Source organism: Morus notabilis, unplaced genomic scaffold (genome assembly GCF_000414095.1).
Source record: "Morus notabilis unplaced genomic scaffold, ASM41409v2 Scaffold1198, whole genome shotgun sequence".
In the NCBI taxonomy this organism is placed as follows: Eukaryota; Viridiplantae; Streptophyta; class Magnoliopsida; order Rosales; family Moraceae; genus Morus; species Morus notabilis.
In genome coordinates, this window is record NW_010364924.1 from 16,782 (window position 1) to 31,959 (window position 15,178).

The 15,178-nt window shown below is 37.4% G+C and overlaps 2 protein-coding genes across 4 annotated transcripts; both read left to right on the forward strand.

Annotated features, from left to right (window-relative positions):
• The first annotated feature begins 3,814 nt into the window (after positions 1 to 3,814).
• Positions 3,815 to 9,900, forward strand: LOC21393202 (ultraviolet-B receptor UVR8). Of its 3 annotated transcripts, none has more exons than XM_024171553.1 (11): positions 3,815 to 4,326; positions 5,169 to 5,253; positions 5,442 to 5,515; positions 5,643 to 5,774; positions 5,908 to 6,141; positions 6,297 to 6,533; positions 6,852 to 6,895; positions 8,088 to 8,270; positions 8,622 to 8,712; positions 9,251 to 9,294; positions 9,443 to 9,900. In XM_024171553.1, the coding sequence occupies exons 1-11, from the start codon at positions 4,134 to 4,136 to the stop codon at positions 9,563 to 9,565; spliced, it is 1,440 nt and encodes a 479-aa protein (XP_024027321.1). In that variant the 5' UTR covers positions 3,815 to 4,133; the 3' UTR covers positions 9,566 to 9,900. The 3 variants fall into 3 exon arrangements, with proteins under 3 accessions (XP_024027321.1, XP_024027322.1, XP_024027320.1); XM_024171554.1 differs by lacking the exon at positions 5,442 to 5,515 and adding an exon at positions 4,990 to 5,063 and having other exon boundaries at positions 9,251 to 9,319; positions 9,443 to 9,514; XM_024171552.1 differs by lacking the exon at positions 5,442 to 5,515 and adding an exon at positions 4,990 to 5,063 and having other exon boundaries at positions 3,818 to 4,326.
• Positions 9,901 to 11,449: 1,549 nt separating this feature from the next.
• LOC21393203 (wall-associated receptor kinase-like 20) lies at positions 11,450 to 14,776 on the forward strand. The gene is made up of 3 exons (XM_010107119.2): positions 11,450 to 12,330; positions 12,431 to 12,490; positions 13,454 to 14,776. The coding sequence occupies exons 1-3, from the start codon at positions 11,562 to 11,564 to the stop codon at positions 14,509 to 14,511; spliced, it is 1,887 nt and encodes a 628-aa protein (XP_010105421.2). The 5' UTR covers positions 11,450 to 11,561; the 3' UTR covers positions 14,512 to 14,776.
• The last annotated feature ends 402 nt before the right edge of the window (positions 14,777 to 15,178 follow it).

Here is a 15,178-nt window from a genome sequence, read left to right on the forward strand (position 1 = left end):
TATGTATTTAATGTTACTGTTATTGTCGACCTCCTCGAATGTGTTGAAGTGCTCCTAAACTGTTAAGGTGCGCTTGCATTTCTTCTTGGAACTTGCAACACTTACACTAGCACTTCCGTTTGCCTCTCCTCCACGCCCACCATCATTACGACCACGAGGTCCACGACCTCTAGTACGTCCACCATGGCTCGGATTTGTAGTTTCCTCAGCGGCTCTTTCTGGTGTTTGCGATTCCTGCATTTGAAAAATATTAGTAGGAAATTGCCCTTCTTCAATGTTGAATTGGGCATCAACGGGAATATCACCACCATAACCAGAAGAATCTATTATGAAAAATAAGAGAGATCGAGAGCGCTTTGAGAGAGATTAAGAGAGATCGAGAGAGATTTGAGCGAGATTAAAAGAGATTTGAGAGACATTAAGAGAGATTTGAGAGAAATTAAGAGAGGATGAGAGTTTTTAGGTGAGGAAAATGGTTGGGGGGAGGGGAGGTATTTATAGGGAATTTTTTGGCTTGAAAATTTTTTTTTTTGCCCCTCAAAATTTCGGCCCCAACGATCACAAAATTTCGGGTGGGTTGGGTCGGGTTTAGGCAGCTTGGGCAACGGTAAAAAATATAGCCATTGGAGTCGGGCAAAACGGGCGGTGGGTCAGGTCGGGCAAATATAGCCGGTGCATTTAAAAGTTCGGGCAAAAATTGGGCTAATGGTCAAAACATTATTTGGATCGGGTTTGGGTCGGGTCAGGCATAAAATTCAAAAAACTAGTCATTTTTTGGGTATTCAGGACAAAATTTGAGCTTTGGGTCGGGCTTCGGGTTACGGTGGAAAATTAAAAAAAAAATGACGGCCGGCGGTCATGGCCACCCCCCCTCCCCCCAGCAGCGGGCTGCGGGGAATGCTTTTTCCTCGGGTTGGCCGAGCCCGAGATATTTAGGTGGACGGGCGGCGATAGGTGCCTGCCCGCTGAGCCCGAAAATTTTCAGGTTTCGGGCAGGTCCGCTACGCGAAGTTCCACCACTACTAAGAAGTAAGGACTGTCTAGGTTTTGTTCCATGTGCATTATTGGATTTACCATTTTGTACGAAATGAGAACCAAAAAAAAAAATACACAGACAATAAAGGCTATTATGAATGTATCTTCACTTTCAATACAATATCAAAATTATTCATATTTGGCTTCATTCCTATTTCACTTTTTCGTTTCTCAATCCTTGTATGACTAATCAGGTGTTAGTGCAAGTGCTTGTACCATTTTTTTTTTTTTTGTTCTTTAATTATTAGCTCTATTATGGTGAATGGTGTGGAAAGGGATGGTATCCATATTTAAATATTACATACACACATGTATATTTTTTGTCTTTTATATTCATCACTTAAAAAGCCACTTAATGCATTGGGCGCATTTGAAAGAAATTTCATTTTTTAAATAATAATTATAGTTACCCTCGTAATAGTAATAATAAGAATAATAATATGATAATGACAATGATAATATTGATAATAATAAACATGGCTTTTTTTAATAATTAAAAAATCCGCATTAAGTTTTGAGGAAATAAATTTTGTACGCTATCTTGTTTGAGACACATATTTCAAATAGGAACTCACAAGGGTGACACAATAGAATGAAAGCACGCAGCCGATTGAGCTAAATGGTGGTGAAGACCAAACATTAATGATCTTGACTCTTGAGTTTTATTTGTCAATTGACTAAGCATAGATCACCATCTACAACCTTATATTACAAAAGTATAACACTAGTTAACAGCAACCCTTTTGACAAATAAAAGGGAATGATGAGCTAGATATTTACCTTATAAAAGAACAGAATAAAGCATCAAATACATGAATTTTACTGTCTCTATTATTGTCTCTATTTGAATTTCATCATTTTATGGAGTGGCTCACATAAAGAGGACATGACTTTGTAATACCTGCCCATGACAAAATATACCTTGTGAAAAAGAAAAAACAGTTTGTTTTGAAATGTTAACGGAACAAGTAAAACTACATAACATGGAAAAAAAAAATGCACAAATCTTGTTATTTTCTCAATTCGAATCACAACTCAAACCTTTTTATTACAATGGTTTTTATCATAAAATTCTAATTTAACTTTATTATTACAATATTTTCTCTAACATAAAATTCACTTTTAAACTTCCCTTAAAAAAATTAATTTTAAACTCAAGTCCTCTAACTCGAGTAGTGAAAAGAACATGGAACACTTTTGTCAAAAATTAGGGGTGTGCAACAAATCATTCAAACCAACCAAACCAAACCAAACGAAAAGAAAATCAAACCAAACAAATTAATAATCGATTTGATTTGGTTTAAATTTTTAAAAAACCAATTAAATTGGTTTGGTTTATGGTTTTAACCTTTAAAAAAACGAAACCAAACAAAGTAATTCAATTTATATATATTTTTCTAAAATTATATATATTTTGTAGATTTGTAACGTATTTAAAGGTGAAAGTTCAGGTCGTTTAGCCCGGCCCGACTTGGTCTGAATGAGAATTTCAGGCCGGACCAGACCGGCCCATTATTTTCACCAAGCTGGATTGGCTCTAAAAGGAGGAAGGTAGGCCTAGCCCGGCCTTAAAGCCGACTGACCTAGAGCCGGGCCGAAATTTTATAAGGTAACTATTAAAAAAAGATGTGTTTGAGCCAAGCCAACCGACCTAAATACTTAAGCAGGTCGAGACTGAGACTGAACTAACAGTGTCAGAGCTTGAGCTGACGACCTATTTAACTCGGCTCAAACTTGCTCCTCTAATTATAATGTTTTGAGAATTATAATCTATCAAGTACAGTATGGTGAGATGCAACACTTAACCCCTTTTTCTATTTGCTAGTGTTTTGGTATCACTTTCTTAATACTTTTTTGTTCACTGTTTTCGGTAGTTTGATAACTATTAGAAATCTAACAACAACTTTGGTAGAGACCAAACCCTTTCAAGTGTCTCCTTTTTCTTTTTAGTTTTTATTAAAATTAAGAATAGCAATATTATTAAAATATTTTTTTACACAATTAAATAATCATTGATTATATAATAATTCATTAAGGGTAAATAAATAAATTAAGTATTCATTCATTTTGACAAGAATAAGAAATGTGAAGATTGACATTCTTTTTCTTTATTTTCATTATGTGGAATTGACTAAATCTACATAATTAATTTTGTAAATAAACACTTAAAAAATAGAAAATCAATTCCTTACTTTCTTTTGTCTTTTATGCAAAGTAAACATGTTTCAAGTAATATTAATATATTAAAGGTGGTTTCTTATGTTTTTAAAAAATGTACGTAAATATTAAAGAAAAAATAAATACTATATTATTAGTAGAAAAATATCCTTTTTTTTATGGATAGAAAAATAAAAATATCTTATATAAAAAAATATGAGGGTTAGTGTAGCACTGTAGCTTTTCCAAAACTAAAAATAACTAAAAAAACGCACCCATAAATTTTCAAAAAATAGAACAAAGGAAGAAAAGAGCATGCGCATCGATTCTTTATAAAAAAAAATAAATAAAAGAACATGCACATAAATTTAGAAAAAGAGGAAAAAGAAAAAACAGGGACATGAGCGAAGCACATGGGCCCACGCTTACCGCCACATGATGTTGGGCAAAATAATTCAGGAAAGGACACGTGGCGACGCACAATGATTGGAGTTGGCGTGAGAACCCAAGACGTGTCGTCATCTCATAGAGGACACGCTAGCTCTCTCGCATGGCCTCTTAGACTTCGAGAGCCCCGACCTTCCAGAAACTTCCAGCAATTCCTGGCTACAAATGGCCGAAGAATCTACGGGCTCACGACGCGCCACGTGTCACAACACAACGAGGTTCGTCCTACGTGGCACCCCCATTTCTCGTTAAAATGATACGGCCCCTCCATTCCATTCCTTTTTTCTCCTCCTCTTTTCTTAGGGCACTTTCCGACACACTTTCTAGTCCCACCAAATAGTCCTTTCCCGTTTCTCAGCTCCCAAACAAAAAATTCTTAACAATACCATTAAACACATTGAAGTCGAAGAACCAGAAAGACTCGGAAAGTATTTCACTTTCTCCCTTTTTGCTATTTTTTTTTTTGCCCTTTCTTTCCATTTTCGAGCGACGCCATGAATGGCGATGGAGATGTGAAAATGGAGGAGAAAGAGGCTGCGCAGAGAGTGGCGTACATGTGGGGATGCCTTCCCGGAGCTTTGCAGCAGAGGACGCCTCTCCTCCCGCCGACAATCGTCCGCCTCCCGCCGCCGTTCTCGTGGATGGATGTTTGCGGCGGAGGCTGCGGATTCGCCATGGCCATTTCTGGTGCTTCCTTCGATCTTCGCCTTTATATTTGTTTTGTTTTTTGTTTTTTGTTTTTTTTCTGTTCTTCTTTTCTTCCTACATTGCGGCTTCTTTAGAGATTAAAAATTGACGGTGATTTGTCAGTTTGAGGTCAATAGGTTTTTGACACTATTTTATTCCCCTGTTTGGTTAGCTGGAAAATGCGGCGTTATGGGAGTGAAAAAATCTAGGAATCTCATTGAAGATGGTCCAATTATTTTCTTTTATATTAGCTTCCTCATGTTTAAACTTCTCTAATCAAAATCGATGTATAATTTGCATTCAAAAAGCAATTATTTTTTTCTCTCTAAAGTATAATTGTCAGACATTATTACCTGATAACTGGATGAATTGAAAGTCTGATTTTTGTTTTCCCTTTCTTTTGTGAAACGAAATTCATCGTCAACTAAGTCAAATTTCTTGGACTTTTTTTTTTCATTTTTTTTCTTTGTTTAATCAAGTTCATACTGTTAATTCAAACCATTCTTCTCCTCATAGGAATTCTTCCATTTGTAAGAATTTGAATTTTTTCTTTAAATTCAAGGCAGTTTTACTTGGTTGATTGTTTTATACATAATCCTCTGCTGTGGTTGTATTGCAAGAAAAGTTTGTTTATATTCCTCTCGTGTTTGTTGTCTGCTTCAGAGTCTGGAAAGCTCATTACATGGGGTTCCACGGATGATCTAGGTCAAAGTTATGTAACATCCGGGAAGCATGGGGTAGTAGAACAACATGAGATTCTGAATTAATCAATTCACTTTTTCTTTTGCTTAAAATTGTTTCGGACCGAAACTTATCGACATTGTTCGATTTCACTTGCTTAGGAAACCCCGGAGCCTTTCCCCCTTCCAACAGAGGCGTCTATAGTAAGGGCAGCTGCAGGTTGGGCCCATTGTGTTGCAGTTACAGGTACTATAACAATAACTCCTTACAGATTTTCATGTGAAAAAGTTACAATTTTTCTTAATGAATGGAAAATGAGTGAAGAAATTTACGGATGTAGTATTCTGAAAGTCATCTTCAAGTTGTAAAAAACGTTCAAGCAATTGATAACCCTCCCTTTTTTCCTTTCTTTTTTTTTTTTTTTTTTTGATAAGTAAGTTCATTAAAAGACGCCGAGGGGTTGCAAACAATGTAGACAAGAAGTTTACAAGAGAAGCACCTCGTACAAGTAATTTGGTTTTTTTGATTAAAGTACAGAAAGAAAACGTTTTTATGTATTGTTACCTTTTTGTTTGTTACGTTTCCTGTGGAAGTTGTTTAGTGAGTTGGGGAGGTTTTGTTATGTGCTTGTGCAGATATTGGAGAAGTTTACACTTGGGGTTGGAAAGAGTGTATTCCTTCTGGGAAGGTCTTTGGAGACCTATCTGCAGGTGCAAGCACAGAGAAGGAAGTACTTGAAAGGCAGAGCTCCTTTTCGATGGAACAAGGTAATTTCATCTTGCAATTAAAAAAAAAAAAAGAAAAGAGAATTTTAATTTTGCTGCTTTTTCATCAGTTCCAAAAGTGTTTTCCATTTTTTCAGCTATGGACTAATGTTAATATTTGGTGCATATGGTATAGTTAGCCCTCGTTCTCAAGGGTCACGGTCCAGTGGAGGAGCAGGTTCTGCCAATGATGCTAGAGGTGGAGAAGAAAGTACAAAGCGGAGGAGAGTATCTTCAGCAAAGCAAGCAGCTGAGAGTTCATCATCTGCTGAAGAAAGCCTTTCAGCCTTGCCATGTCTCGTGACACTGAATGCTGGAGTCAGAATATCCACTGTTGCTGCTGGAGGACGCCACACTCTAGCATTGTCAGGTAATTTACCATGCTTTGAATAATTGTTGTTCCTAAACTGCAGATTTCATGCACACTGCTGCTACAATGGAGTCATTTTACATCCAGTTAGTAGCTACAAAATCTATGTTCTGAACCACGATGTATTATGCATGCTGATTTTCCCAAGGTTGCAGATATAGGTCAGGTGTGGGGTTGGGGCTATGGCGGCGAAGGACAACTCGGCTTGGGCTCCCGAATACGCATGGTGTCATCTCCACATCCTGTTCCTTGTATCGATTCCTCTTCTTATGGAAAGGATAGATCCTCTGCGATCTCTCGTGGAAGCATAAGCGAAGGACAGAGTTACAGAGTTCCTGGAAATTATGTGAAGGCAATAGCCTGTGGAGGGCGGCATAGTGCAGTAATCACAGGTAGTTTGACTGTTTTTTTCTCATTTAAGTTTAAATATGGATATTTTCTGCTGGATATCTGTTTTTCTTTGAGTCCCAAATAAATGGGTCTCTTAGTGTGTCTACACATCCGGCAGGCCATATCTAGGTGTTCTCTTGACATGAATTCTGTTAATGAACATTGAGACATAACAAATGCTTGAGCTTTCTTTCAACAAGTTGCTAATGAACATCTAGACATAAATATTAAAAATCCATAAATTGGAGAAATAGGAAATTTTTTATTTAGAATATCTTTACTTAACTTTCAAAACACTCGTGTGATTTTTTGCATTTTAGATGCTGGAGCGCTTCTTACGTTTGGCTGGGGGCTTTATGGACAGGTGAGTTATTCTAGAGCATTAATTTCTTAATGTCATTGTGCTCGTATTTTCTTACTTATTTCAGCAGAGATGCTCCTTTGCCACTTTTCTCGCTACGCATTACTACCTAGAGATGTGGTTCAAGTTAATATCTGAGCTTTCATTCTCACTATTGGTTCTTTCAAAAACAATTGCATTTCTGTCTAATTAAATTTTCATTTGATTATAACCTATAATTCTTAGTAGCAAAGAATCGTTGTTTGTTGGTTTTCATAATTCGTTGAATGAAATTTCAAATTCTTATCATTGATTGTATGTTTGTTAGGAGTTATTGTATTTTATTGGACTATGATATTTTGAGTTATGAAATAGATGCATTCTTTTGCAAAACAATTGCTTCACATGTATAGCTTTGCTTGGTTTTGCGCCAAAATTAATTGTTTACCAAAGGGAAATTTTCCAAGTCATAAACATAGTAAAGACAACAGAGTACTTTTCCTGAAGTTTTTTGCTTAATAGTCTCTTAGGGTTAGGACAGGCTGCTATTACCTTTGAGTTTGATTTGCCAAAGTATAATAAGTTATTTGTGGAGGTCTCTATAAATGAGTGGGCTGTTTCCCCTATTTAGTAGTTTATATCCTACAGTTTTTCGCAACTTGCTAGGTGATGCTAATCACAATGTGTTGACTAGAATCTTTTTATGGTCTTTCCTGATTTTGTGGTAATATGTATTTCATTTTCTGCACACAAAATTTTCAATCCTATTCATAATTGACTATACTTTAAGTACTTATGCAATTAACTTTTCTGTGATACTTGCTTCTTTTAAATGATTTATTGGTTGCGAGACCATTCATGATGAGCATGAAAAAGAAACTCACCTGTCACAGCTTCAAAATATGCTAAAAAATGCGGTAATATATGCTCCATTTCCTCAGCTCGCAATCCTGACATGTTTAAATTTTTTATCCTTACATCCATCCATGACTGGTTGGAGTTTCCAATGTTTTAACGGTTCTCAGGATTAATATGTAGGTAAAGTAGAATTGGTGCAGAAAAGGAAGTGTAGATATGCAAGATGGTTCATCAAACAAGGAATATATCTATTCTATTCCCTTCTAATGACATCTCCTTCACACCTTATTTTTCGCTGCTTGTTTTCTTTACATGATAATGAAGCACGACTAATTCTTGTTATGTTGTTTTCTTCAAGTGCGGGCAAGGATGTACAGATGATGAATTAAGCCCAGTCTGTGTCTCTTCCCTACTGGGTATTAGGATAGAGAGTGTTGCTGCAGGACTGTGGCACACTGTTTGCGTATCTTCTGACGGCGATGTTTACGCATTTGGTGGGAATCAATTTGGGCAGCTGGGAACTGGAGCTGAGCAAGCTGAGGTACACTCTAAAATAAACTAGAAGTTACGCATGTATAATTACCCTTTTTTAGACTATACGAGTTGCCAAGAGTTGCAATGTCAGAAGTCTTTACCTAAGTTACCTTATTATATCCATCCAGATAATGGTGCAGGAAAACGTTACAAGTACCAAGATTAGATGTCTTAGATTAGATTCCGAGCTGAACTCTAGAGAATGACAACCTGATAATCTTAGTTCTTCATTTTGCCACACCCTTCTAACGTAGAATGTTGAAACTATACAAATCTGATTGCTTAATCGTGTATCATAACTTTTGCTGATAGATCACAAATTTCAACTAATTTAAGCATTTTCTGAATTTTAATCCAGACTCTCCCAAGGCTTCTTGATGCTCCAAGTCTGGAAAGTACACAAGCGAAAAGCATATCTTGTGGGGCTCGTCATAGTGCCATAATCACGGGTATGTCACCACAACATACACACATATAATGCTAGAGAGATTTTGTTGGATGGGCATTTCATAAGCATCTTCCATTCTCCAGTCAATTTTTTTAATGTCAAACAACCAAAAATTTTCTTACTGAATAATGATCAAAGAGGAAAAGTTTTAGTTATATTATATATTATATATATACACAGTTGAATATGAGATTTCAGTGGCACGACTCACGAGGGTGAGATAGGTTTACATTTCTTAGAAAGTAAAGGCCAAAGGCTGTTAGCTACGATTAGTTAGTGTTACGGCTTGTATGAACTTATAGCAATAGATGAAATGTAGAAAGCAATAGATAAAATTTAGATTTAATAAACGTCATTTCCCTATTTAATCTTCGAGTGATATTTCCTTTTGACATTTAGTATTTTATCATCTCAGCATGCATGTTGCGATGTTAATTTAGTTGAGAATGTTAATTTACATGAATTGAAGCCCAAAGTGATTCTGACTTCATTGTTTTTCTTTTATTTCTTCTTGACTTGCTCCTCCTGCTTTTCAAAAGAGGATGGCAAAGTGTTTTGCTGGGGATGGAACAAATATGGCCAGGTATGACACTCCTTGGATCTTACAGGTCAAACAACACAAAACATTACTATTATAAATATAATATCATCTTAAGCCCTGCCATGCTACAAAGATGTATATTCCATACCCTGCATTTTTCTGGTACATTGACAACTCGTTTACGTGGCAGCTTGGCTTGGGAGATGTTATTGATCGTAACACTCCTTCTGAAGTCGTCATAGCCGGTTGTGTCCCTAAAAAAGTGGCTTGTGGCTGGTGGCATACCCTGCTCTTGGCTGAATCACCCACTTGAGTTCCTTCTCCCCCAGATTGATTAGGCACAGTTTTGTTAGGTAGGAGTTGAATGGAGTGGTAATTGTTGAGTTATATGTGTATGTGTACATACAATCAATAGGTTCGTAATGCATATACATATATGCAATCTGCTCATTCTTTGATGGCCGAAAGTTCACCATGACTAGCACAGTCATAAAACCGTTGCAAGAGTGAGGCATCGGCTTGTCATGTAGAAACAGATTTAGTCCATTGTGTATATTTTTATTCCATGCAAATTTGAACTACTAGATGTAATCATATGCTTTCGAATGCTAGGTTATTTATGTGAAAGGGTTGCTTTTTTAACTCCAATCGAAAAGGGTTTATATTTATTATTTATTTTTTTTTTCCAATTGAATGTATACTTAGAGCAGAAGCAATGCGTTTCTTATGTAAAATCAGGAAAGTGGCTTGTTCCCACACCTTCTGGGTTCGAACCACCTCATGAGCACAGAGCACCTACATGATAGATTGTAGTGTGTATATATATAAAGGGAAAGAATAAGGAAGAGTTATGCTTGTCATATTCTGCGTGTTCTCCGATCCAAATGAGCACCATAGAGAAACATTCTTAGAAGAAATTCCAGATGCTCAAATAGAAACAAATTATTCAAAAAAGAAAAAAAAATTCAACCAACTGCCTTTTCCTTGGCAGCTATTAGCCATTAGGCGCTTGACTTCTTGGGTTTTCTAGATACAAAACTTTCTTTCAGTCACATCGTGTGCAATTTTCCTTTGGTCTATCACTTGGGCATTGCCGTATTGGACGCAAGAGCATAATCCTTTTTATTCCGATTGCCCTGGACTTCTCCTTTATGCTATTCTATTTATTTCTATTTTATGCGCATGCTTTTATTTACAAATCGAATAGAATGTAAGTGCCTGTTTTACCTTGAAATATTCACAAACCGTAGGGTTCTTTCACAAAAATGGCGTTTTTAATCTTGCTACTCTTATGTTTTTTATGAAACGAAACCTACCAAGTAGCGAGAACTCGAGCACTATGCAAAGGTCGGAAGTATACCAAACTATACAAGAGGGAGAGGATCAGATATATTATTAAGGCCAATTGAAAATTTGCAATCGGAAATATTATATTAAAGATCCATATGATGTTTAGAAAATTATTAACTGATCTTTGTTAGGTTGATATTATTGTGTAGTCGTAATTTTTTTGTTTTGTTTTGGTTTTTTTGTTTTGTTTTGTTTTGTTTTGTTTTTTTTGTTTTTGTATTTGTTTTGTTTTGTTTTTGTTTTGTTTTTTGTTTGTTTTTTGTTTTTTTTTTGCTTTTGTCAAAGATGTCAAAGTCGGACCACCTAAATCAGGTTTCACGCATTTTTCACTAGTAATTCTAAGGGTGTGTTTAGTAAATGAATTCAGAATTATAATTTTAGGTATTAGTTTAAAATTAGTGTTTATTTAAAATAATTTTAAATCATGATTTAAAATTAGTGTTTAATTTGAATGATTCTTAATTATAATTTAAAATTTGATGTGATGTTTTAAATTAATTCAAATCATGATTTTAAAACTATAAGGGCCCGTTCGGTTCGTTAATTTGAGTTTTTAATTCGAGTTGAGATGTGATGTTGTGTAAGAGTTTTTTATTGTAGTAAAAAAGTTAGATGTGACTCTTTCTGAGAGTTTTTTACTGTAGTAAAACTCGAATTTTAAAGTCGAATCAGCGAAAAGAACGGGACCTAAATCTCTTAATTTAAAGTGATTCAAATTTCTAATTCTGAATTATAATTTCAGAATCTGAACTCAAAATTATAAATTATAATTCTAAATTAGAATTAGAATTACTTTGATTTGAATCTACGACCAAAGGAACTCTAATGACTTGTAATCCATAAAGAATCTTCTAAATTTCGGCAAAAACTTTGACAAAAACGTCTCACGACTCATTTTAAGTACACCACACCACCATTACACCAATCAAACCAAATCTTTGCAACTCCTCCCTCTCTCGATGGCGATGGTAACGTCGAAAATCCTGCTCTTGACGGCGGCGCTACTGTCCCTTGCCGCCGTAACAGCACCCCTAACCACCTGCCCCGACTGCGGTTCCACAACCGTACCGTACCCTCTGAGCACCTCCCCAACCTGCGGGGACCAGTCCTACAAGATCCGCTGCAACGGCAGCAAACTCCTCTTCGACACCCTCAACAACTCCTACCCGATCACCTCTATCTCCGGCCCCACCCAGCGCCTCGTGATTTCGCCCTCGCCGCTCCTCCAAAACGCCTGCGTCGCAGAGGATATCCGCCACCAGGGCATCCAGCTTAACAGCTCCCTCCCCTTCAACGTCACCAGCAGTAACACCATCTTTTACCTCAACTGCTCCGACTCCCTCCTCCGCTCCCCGCTTAACTGCTCCTCCGCCAGCCTCTGCCACTCCTACATCAACGAAACCGGCGGCGCGTGCGAGGACGCACAGCTCTGCTGCACGTTCAGAGCCGGCGGGTCGTCGACGTCGTACATGATTCGGGTTAGGGAGTCTGGCTGCAGCGCCTACACCAGCTTCGTGAATCTGGACCCGGCCCGGCCCGTGGGTCAGTGGACCGATCCAGGGGTGGAGATCCAGTGGGTGTCGCCGAGGGAATCCGTCTGTGCGGCCCAGTCAGACTGTGATGCCCGGTCCACTTGCAGAACCGATACGGCGAATGGTGGTGGGGAACGGAGATGCTTCTGTAACGAGGGGCTCGTGTGGGACCCAATCAACGGATTTTGTGCGGAAAGTGAGTTTTTTTTTTTTTGCTCAATTTTTTTGACTTGACAGGAAATTAAGAGGAGGAGACCTGTTGACTTTTTATTTTTGTTTGTTTTTCTGTTTGATAGATGATACGTGTCAAGATCCTGACGGCTGTGACGATTCAAAGCGGACTGCACTTATAGCAGGTATAACTTCCCTTTTAATTTGTTCTCTTTTTGGACGTTCCGCCAATAGATTTCTGGTCCAACTTTTATCTTGTTTAGTTCAGTACCAACATGATTTTTTTTTTTCCCCCAACAGAGTCGTTGAAAATGTTTTCTTATTATTTCATTAATTTATTGGACTTTTTTTTTGCTGAAAGTTTTATATATTATGTGGCAACGAGTAATACTTATAGTTCATATTTGACTATATCCAATGAATGTGATTTCACTATATGTTTGTTTGATACACCTGTATAGTATATGTTGTGCTATGTAAATGAAAGAAACACTTTGTTTGAAATAAAAAATTATATAGGTATATAACTATATATGTTATACGATTACAATATTTTAATTCTTTTTTCTTGAATTGGATCTATATGTCTATAAACTAAATTTAGGACACGTAGCATATGTCAAACTGGTAGGTTGGTTGGTTGTGCATTCATATCATAGGGTGTATTATATTTATATGTAGCTCATTCGGTTGGCTTTGACTCGTGATGAATTAAGACATGATTAGTCGAGGATTGGATTATTGACTGCTGTTATTGTTACTGTTCCTTTCTATTACTTTTATTCTAGTCTTTTGAAGTTTCTGAGGTTGCAGTATGATAACTTTTAAAAAAAGAAAAGAAAAAAAAAAACCCCCAGATTGCTCCAATTTTGCAACGGTGGAGAAATACCGGTTGCATTAGTATTTTAAAAGAAAAAACATTGCACTTCAATCTTTGTGAGTAAGAATTACACTAAAAAATGTACTACAAATATTCGAACATATCAGTAGCGTGCATGTCTCCGTATTATTACTATATTGCATACAAATAGAAACTAAGCCATATTTATTAAAAAACTCTCCGATAAATTCCCATCTCAACTCGAATAAGTCAACGCCAATTAAACTTCTCTCCAAGTTGAGCACAAAAACAAAATTTGTCTCCGCAGGCTTAACCTCCGGCATAGGCGGAATCCTTATCGCCACAGTCATCGCCGCTCTCCTCTACAGGCGTCACCGGCGCATCAAGGAAGCACAAGAGCGTCTTACCAGAGAGCGGGAGGAGATACTCAACGCCAATGGCACCGGAAGAGCCGCAAAGGTCTTCACCGGCAAGGAGATCAAGAAAGCAACCGACAACTTCGCCAAAGACCGCCTCCTCGGCTCCGGTGGCTACGGAGAAGTCTACAAAGGGTTCCTCCAAGACGGCACCACCGTGGCCATCAAGTGCGCCAAGCTCGGCAACACCAAGGGAACCGACCAGATCCTCAACGAGGTCCGCATTCTCTGCCAGGTCAACCACCGCAGCCTCGTCGGCCTCCTTGGCTGCTGCGTCGAGCTGGAGCAGCCGATCATGGTCTACGAATTCATCGAAAACGGGACGCTCTTCGACCATCTCCGACAACGAAATGATCATCATCTCTTATGGGAAGACCGTCTCCGAATCGCTCACGACACCGCGGAGGGACTCGCTTACCTCCACTTCTCCGCCGTCCCGTCAATCTACCACCGCGACGTCAAGTCCAGCAACATTCTCCTCGACGAGAAGATGAACGCCAAAGTCTCCGATTTCGGTCTCTCCAGGCTGGCTCACGCGGATTTGAGCCATGTCTCGACTTGTGCTCAGGGCACTCTCGGATATCTCGATCCCGAGTATTACCGGAACTACCAGTTGACCGATAAGAGCGATGTTTATAGCTTCGGAGTCGTGTTGTTGGAGCTCTTGACGTCTCAGAAAGCCATAGATTTCAGTAGAGAATCGGATGATGTGAATTTGGCGGTTTATGTGCAGAGAATGGTGGCAGAGGAGATGTTGATGGAGGCCGTGGATCCGAATTTGAAAGAAGGAGCGAGTGATTTGGAGAGAGATACGATGAAGGCAATTGGGTTTTTGGCTGTGGGGTGCTTGGAGGAGAGAAGGCAGAATAGGCCTTCAATGAAGGAAGTTGCTGAGGAGATTCAGTATATTATGAGTATTGCCAAGGCCAATAAGGTTGTGGAGAACTAAACTAGCTTTAAGTTTAATTTATGTTTGTTTGTAATTGTGTGTGACAAGAGTGATTTTTGTTGTTAGGGTGTTTAGTTTGAGGGTAGATTTTATGTATATGAAGTAGTAATGTTTTGTCTGTGAATATATGGAGGATGAAAAGTTAGTGCTTAGAGTTGAGATTTGATGTTAATTTGTTTTAATTAAGTGGAATGAGAAGATGGTATTAGACGGTAGATTTGATTGGTGGGGTTAAATACTCTTTCAGCTCTTGATTTGTACAAACAAACATGCTTAATAATGACATTTTTTCCACACATATTGCAAGAATGTCACCGTCCCTTTTAACCCACGTTCACACTCATCTGTTTGCCACGTATTTGCAAGTTTGCGACCTTTTTTTTTTTTTTTTTTTTTTTTTTTTTTTTTTTTTTTAAAAAAAACGTGCTCCGCACATGTTAAAATCACCTTAATAATTTATTATTTATTAGATTATAAGAAATTTATTTATATAAATATTTAAGTAAGGTAAAAATAAAAAGATAATTTTATTGAAACACATCGTAAAATATAATATTATCAGAAAAATTAGGAAAAAATTTATAACATAATAAATGAAAAAAAGATTAAAAGAAAATAAATTGACATGCAAGACAAAGATGAAGAGTTATTAGCACTTTTCATGCAG

Excerpts from the sequence above, each read along its gene's own strand:
- LOC21393203 (XM_010107119.2), top strand. The coding sequence starts at position 11,562 with ATGGCGATGGTAACGTCGAAAATCCTGCTCTTGACGGCGGCGCTACTG. Across the intron at positions 12,331-12,430 it reads CAACGGATTTTGTGCGGAAA|ATGATACGTGTCAAGATCCT; the intron begins GTGAGTTTTTTT and ends TCTGTTTGATAG. Across the intron at positions 12,491-13,453 it reads GCGGACTGCACTTATAGCAG|GCTTAACCTCCGGCATAGGC; the intron begins GTATAACTTCCC and ends TTGTCTCCGCAG.
- LOC21393202 (XM_024171553.1), top strand. The coding sequence starts at position 4,134 with ATGAATGGCGATGGAGATGTGAAAATGGAGGAGAAAGAGGCTGCGCAG. Across the intron at positions 5,516-5,642 it reads AAGAGAAGCACCTCGTACAA|ATATTGGAGAAGTTTACACT; the intron begins GTAATTTGGTTT and ends GTGCTTGTGCAG. Across the intron at positions 6,534-6,851 it reads GCATAGTGCAGTAATCACAG|ATGCTGGAGCGCTTCTTACG; the intron begins GTAGTTTGACTG and ends TTTGCATTTTAG.